The sequence below is a fragment of the Etheostoma spectabile genome, chromosome 5, assembly GCF_008692095.1.
Source record: "Etheostoma spectabile isolate EspeVRDwgs_2016 chromosome 5, UIUC_Espe_1.0, whole genome shotgun sequence".
In the NCBI taxonomy this organism is placed as follows: Eukaryota; Metazoa; Chordata; class Actinopteri; order Perciformes; family Percidae; genus Etheostoma; species Etheostoma spectabile.
Genome location: NC_045737.1, coordinates 19,414,751 through 19,421,946, shown reverse-complemented (window position 1 = coordinate 19,421,946; position 7,196 = coordinate 19,414,751). Strand labels below are relative to the sequence as shown.

The window sequence follows — 7,196 nt, the reverse complement described above, 5'->3', positions numbered from 1 at the left end:
TGTGATGTTATTTACAGAAACCCAACAGTTCCCCACCAAGAGCAAGCACTAGGCGACGGAGGCAAGGAAAAACTTCCTTTTAAGAGGCAGAAACCTTGAGCAGAACCATGGGTGGGCGGTCATCTGCCTCGACTGGTTGGGGGTGAGAGAAAAAGACAGAGAGAGAGAGAGAGAGAGAGAGAGACACAGACAGAAAAACAGACAGACAGACAGACAGAGACATGGAGGATTGTAACATTTTTTAAATAAAACAGAGCCCAAACCCATAGGAAAAAAAAGGGTCACAAAATGTATTATAATAAGGTGTCATACTGTTTTTACCAGTAACATTGATGTCATGGTCACTTTATTGCATGCACCCTAATCTCTAAATTCTCTGACATCTTCCCCTGCCTGTGGTATGTAGGAAAGGGAGATTTATTGAGACAGCATTCCTGGATAAAGCATGCAAAAGGTTACAACATTTATACTTGTTTATGCCATACTGTTTAGTGTCCATCCCTTTTAATATTTCTTGGTGTATGAGGCCAATATTGCAATTCAAATAAGCGGGATAGTTTCCAGGTACAATTTTAAGATTTTTGTATCAATTTGATAAAGTACCATGGTTTGTCACATATCATATGTGCAGGGTTATCCAAAAACTGACATTGAAACCTAACTCAGTCTCCATAAACAATTTCTTAAAAGGATTAATCAGATAAGATTGTGATGTAAAATGACCTTTGACACTGAAAAGAGGTGAGGCATGCAGAGGCAGCATGACAAATGGTGTGTGTATGTGTGCACATTAGGCTAGTGTGTGCATTATTCACAACATCAACCCTTCATCAACCCTTTTAAAATATTCCTTCTTTGGACCTTTCACCACATCTAACCCCCCTCATCCTATCAACCACTACTTGATTCCAACATCTGAGAGCAAATCACGTCTTTCACTTCAAACCAATTCCTGGTTATTGACCAATCAAGCATCCAACAGTTGTTTTGTGTCCTAGAGACAGATTCATTTTGATCTTTTTTTGATTGACAGACATGGTTACTGTGATAGGAGACATTTTGATTGATTCGATGTCAGCAAAAATAACTTGAAAAGACGTGAAGACAGACTGAGACACAAACACATCCATTCACAAAGGCAGACTTTAAAAGGCTCTTTGTTTCAGAATTAAGACTGCAGGGAAACATAGAAGTGACATTTTGTCACTTTCTTGCTTTCCACATGTTGTCCAACTGTTGTCAGCTGTCAAGATGACTTCCATGCACACAGACGAAAGCCACTTCCCAACATCATTTCATTTCAGGGTTGTGTGCAAACATCCTTTCAATACATTCTCCTCTGAACTATTTTCCTTGTGGAACATTTACAAAGAGAACATTATGCTATGCTTGACTGACCATTTTTGTGTTTGACTCTTTTTTGTGTGTGTTCAGTTGAAAGCAAAGTCAATTTCCAATCAGTTGTTTTTCTTCATTTTTCTTATCTATCCATAAAGGGTTGACTAAGCATACAAGCTCTGTTTTAGCATCACCTTGCTTTCCATTTACACAGTGGCACACTCTCTTCTCCTGGGAGCTTCTTAGTACAACCGAGCTACTGAGCAGCTCCACTGGAGCAGATGGGATTAAGGGCAAAGGCTGTTCAGTAACTGTTGCCCTTTTATATTTTTACATTCAGCACACAGACATTAAAATTACACCTTGTCATGCATAGATCCAGCGCCACAAATGGAGTCAGTTCAGGCTGAGTATTAAAGTAGCGCTTTCATCAGGTCATTCATTCATGCTTCACCATCAGTGCTCATTCAGGAGCTGAATAGTAACATCAACTCATATGTATACATCTGTAAGGACTATGGCTGCACTATTATGAGCAATTTTATTGAAATCGGAACATGGACTTGTGCAATATCCAAATTTCAATTTGTTAAAGGCAAAATATGTGTCAAACTGTCAAAGTACCGTGGTGTTTTTTGGTACAGATCCTCTCAAAAATCACACTATAATCATTTACATTTTTTTATTTTAATATTTTTCAATGAAAATGAGAATAATGATACAAAAAGTATAATTCCCTCCAATATTGTGAATCATATCACAATCATGTAGCCCTAATAAGCACTTTAAAACATCCCTTCTCACTATTACTCTTTTAATACAGACTAATTGTTGTTCCAGCTAATTCTACAACTCAAACTCCTCCAAATGTAGGGTTGGGTATTGGTTGGGTTTTATCCAATAGCGGTACCTACTCTGTAATTTTTAAACGGTTCTGGTGCTTAAACGGTTCTTGAACTGGTACTTTAAAAAATAAAACCGCACACACTTTTTGAACATTTTGTCTTCACATATTATGACTTTTACTTTAAGCAGGGGAATATCTAGAACGGAGCAGACATATTTAACACACAGAGTAGGCTATAGCCTCCTGTAACGGAGTGTTGGAACTTTGTTAAAAGATTTTGCACATGTCATACACGCTGCTGAATGCCAGATGTTTCATTAAAGTCAAAGTTTAACCTCACTTGCATGATATTGCTTTAAGGCATTTGTTGCATGTCGCAGAGTCTGCATGCATGTAAATACAATCCTTGGAGTGTTTTGCCTTCTGCACCTTCATTAATCCTCTCGCTATCAGTTCAACAAGTGTGCCAAGTAGCGGCACTGACGTCATGCAAGTTGATGCTGGAACACCAGGGGACGGTAAAAAAAGTCAGGCACCGAAATTTGTGTTCTTTTTCGGTCTCGTTACTACCGTTTACGTCAGAATCGGTTCCGTATTGGCACTGCGTTTTGGTGAATTTGGCCCCAGAGAACAAATCCCCCCTTAATAAATATACATTTAGATCAGATCTTAAGATGACAATACAAAAAAAGGTTGATCCCATTTGGATAGGGTTGGTTGAGGACACACCAGGGAGAGCTCTTAAATTGTCGAATATTAGATACGTTGATGGCAGAAACGGAGGTGAGCTCACACCGTCTCAGGCATGTTTAGAAATGATTGTGCAAAATATCATAATGAATAATGTTATGTCAAGCAATACATACTATTCAGAATTTGGTAGTGGTATTTGCATCTCTACAGTAGCACACTAAAAGGGTATTTTGACACATATTTTGCCTTTATCAAATATTGCGCATGTGATTTGGATATCGCAATAGTCCATATTAGGATTTTGATTTTTTTTTTACCAAATCTTAACGGTATGAGCATCTACTGTGGTGTGACATTGTTGCCGCCAAATGGACACTTTTAAATTTTATCTCTTTATTTGCCCACATTTTGTTGTTGACAGGTGGGAAATGCATTTTGTTGTGCTTATGTAGCAAACAATATACTATATTTATTACCATCCTGATGAAGACAAGCCAGTTAAAAACATTTCGGAAATAAATCATGGTGTGTTGGAGGAGAGCTGTGTTCCTTGTTTAACTTTGATGATAAAGGATCATGATGTCTCACAGTTCATCACCTGTCTGTCCATACAATTATTTGTCCAACTCTTTGGTCTTGAGTAGGATATCTCAGAAATGACCAGCCAGATTGTCATGAAATTTGGCACCAATATTCAAACCATGCCAGAGGATGATTCATAATGTTTGCTAATTTGGTTCTGTTGTTAAAAGTTTGTGTTTTCACAATGCAGACTACAGTACTTGTATGTAGGAGGGCTTTTGCAATGGCTGTCATTGTCAAAATAATGGACGTCTTTTTGTGAAAGTGAATAATTTTTTTTTCATGTAGAAAAAAGAATGCTTCTCTGATCCTTATTATACATATTGGTATACTAAAATAAAACTGAATTTCTGTCTTTTACTTCTTGTTCCTGTCTATCTTTTCTCTTCTTCAGCATTACTATCTTTGGGACCGGGGCCAAGTGGCTGTCTGTGCTGCAGGAGAGGAACCTGAAACCTGGTGAGTTGTGGTCCAAGACACAAAGTTGTACAGAGGTTGACTTCCATGAACATGCACACAGACATCCGGGGACACACATGGACGCACACAGATAACAAGCAGAAACCCAGAGAAAAATGCATTCACCACACACACAAAACACCTCTAATCTACTCTATGAAAATGGAACCTGGAATAATAGTAGCAGATGGACAAAATGATCCTCATAATATTGATGCTGTTTGACTCTAAATGTTCTTTATGCCATTTACTGCATAAATCCACAGTTTGCCCTGTGTTCTGGTGTTTGACACTTACATAGAATGAATACCAGGGATATTGTGATAGTTCATATGAGTCATGGATAGGCCCAACAAATTGCTTTTAGTGTCACAGCTCTCCAGAGAGAGAACCAGGTCTCTACACATAATCAGAGTGCTTATTAGTCTTCCTAGTTACCTTCATACATGCTGTTCTGTCTTTGCCATTTCTGTGACAAAAAAGAAAAGAAAAGCATGCTAAAATTATTGCTGCTTTGCTGTGCTCTTTTGCAAAGTTACGTACTATATTGTAATAGGCTCCACTCCTCAATGTAAATCATAGACTGGTAAAATGGCATCTGTAATGTCAACCATTGGTTTGTGGACTCATGTTTTAAAGCTTGGAGTTTGGTGATATAGGCGTCGACATCTTGGTTTTTCAAAAGGATGTTGCGATTTTTATCGAGATGGTGGAGCTGGGGAGGATGACGGGGCCAAGCCAGTGTTGTTTATTGTTGCAACGGACGCTGTGCTAAGCTAAATACTAAAGGGGGAACGTTTTTCAACCCTTATGAAGCAAGTCATCCAGCAGAGATTTACTGGTACTGCCGCATTCATCTGCATGTACAGCAGTAAAAAAAATCCAAAAAAACAAGTTCACGGCTATTAAATGTACACGGTCGGCGTGTAGCCCCACCCCTAAAGCATCCCCTGCTACAATTTTGGAAAAATAGGGCCACAATTTACAAAATGAGCATCAAGCTGTATTGAAGAAGACTTGAAAGTAGTGAGTGAGGCCATAAACTCACTATGAAAAAGTTTATTGAGGTAATAAATCAAGTCAGAAGTAGGGTCATTTCCCCACAGATTTCTATAGAAACTGACTTTTTGGAGCCAGAGGAGTCACCCCCTACTGGAAATTAGATAAAATGCAGGTTTAACACTTTCGCATTGGCTTCACTTTTCAGGCCCGGAAGCTTTGTCTGTGGTGTAATTTCAATCCATCATGCAGTGCTTATTCTGATGATATTTCAACTTTTATACCTGGTCCAACTAATGGCAGTGCAGTTCTTTTTGTGGGTAAAAGACAAAGGAATACCAGTTAAACTTGTTTAACATAATTATTTATCAAAGTTTTTGCTCTTTTGTTTTTTCTTCTGCATCCCCTCATCTAAACTTTCATATGTCCTCCTGTTCTCCTCGTCTTCATGTAAATTACCAGTTAGAACTAATGCAGAGGGCTTAGCTGTTTCCTACATGTCCTTACCTTTGTTACTTTCTACTTTCACTGTCTTTCCCATTTCTTCTCTCCTGAAATAAATTAGCACTTATAACTGATGTTTATTGGATAAACAGTTGCTGTGTGTCTCAGTTCCCAGTGTGCTGTTATAATTACCATTCATCTTTATTCATGGTGCCTGCTTTGTGTGTCTGTCTGCAACTTACTGTCTGCAACTTACTATAAATTAGCTACACACATTCGCAAGATTTTGGCCAAAAAAGGAAGGTATGAAAAAAATGTCTGTCTGTCTGTCTCTTTCTTCTTCATCCTCTGTAATCAGCCAGCTACTTGATCAATTTGGCATTGTGTGTTTGGATGCTTATAAGAGAAAGAGGGCATGGCAGAGGTGTGTGTGTGTGTGTGTGTGTGTGTGTGTGTGTGTGTGTGTGTGTGTGTGTGTGTGTGTGTGTGTGTGTGTGTGTGTGTGTGTGTGTGTGTGTGTGTGTGTGTGTGTGTGTGTGTGTGTGTGTGTGTGTGTGTGTGTGTGCGCACATGCCTCCAGTTGGCTGAGAAGGGTAGGGGGAGCTTCTTCACTGGATGCCCCAGCGGAGGGGCCCTTTTCCCTGGGCTGACATTTGGACCGGACACCTGGAGGCATGGTGGGGGGTAGCAGGAGTTCCCAGTGTATGTGTGTGTGTGTGTGTGCCAGAGTGTGTGCACGCATGCATGTACCTTGGGGACGAAGGCAGTAGGTGTGTATGGTTGTGGCAGTATATGCAAGCTTGTATGCTTTTTCACATCAGGGTGGCAAAATGAATTAACAACACATGTAGGGGTTTACAGAGCCACAGCTGTGCAAGTTTGTGTTGAAATTGCGTGCATGGATTCTTAATAAGTCAAAAAATTACCAAGCATTTGATGCCAATTGTTTATAGTGGTTAATTTTCTGTAGTTGATGCTAAGGGACATTTTGGTTGGTACTTTAAATTTGAAAAAGGTTTTGATATACTGAATATCATATACGTAAGCAAGCTTTATCCTTGATTACTTCTTTTATCTCTTTTATCTCCCCCAGCGGAAACGCACAACCTCCAGTCTCTCCATACCATCTTGTCTACAGGATCTCCTCTCAAACCTTTGAGCTACGACTACGTCTACCGCTGCATCAAGAGCAACGTGCTGCTGGGCTCCATCTCAGGTAAAACTCACTGAAACAGACTCTGTCCGGTCACGTTTTGTCATTTTTCTTTTTACTTTATTTCCATCCTAAGGTACAAATAGCAGCAGCTTTTCTAAGTGTTGTTGGTGTGTACTACGTTACCACTGGCAGCTACGAAATAAAGAAACGAAGTATCTGCGATGCAAAAGGACCAACACGAACAAAGAAAATTTCAACAAAATAAATTGTATTGAACTGTACATTTTCCTCACCACCCAGAGTGCTACCACACACAGACACACATCCCCTCTCAGCCCATTGTTGTGTTGACAGGGCAATAAAATGCTTTCTATCTCACCATGAGTCCTGAAACATTTACCATTTAGCGCTGCCTGGGTGACAGACGTATTACGGACAGACACACAGAAATACAGATTAAGTAGCAGCTTGTAGCATCACACATGCACACTCTTGTGCATTAGGGGTGCACGATTATGGCCAAAATGATAATCACGATTACTTTGATCAATATTGTGATCTTGATTTATTATCAAGATTATTTGTTGATTTTAACCAAAACTAATTTTATTTTCACATAGGCTATTTATAACGGCTTTCACATCCATTTATTGCTACATTCTTCTTATGTTGAAGTTG

The 7,196-nt window shown here is 39.3% G+C and overlaps 1 protein-coding gene across 1 annotated transcript in view; it reads left to right on the top strand.

Moving 5' to 3' along the window:
• The window catches only part of aacs (acetoacetyl-CoA synthetase), a 42,594-nt gene that overhangs the window by 24,896 nt on the left and 10,502 nt on the right, over positions 1–7,196 (top strand). The window contains exons 11-12 of the mRNA XM_032515286.1: positions 3,855–3,919; positions 6,456–6,578. Coding sequence (XP_032371177.1) covers positions 3,855–3,919; positions 6,456–6,578 — 188 coding nt within the window. The remainder of the gene's footprint in view (positions 1–3,854; positions 3,920–6,455; positions 6,579–7,196) is intronic.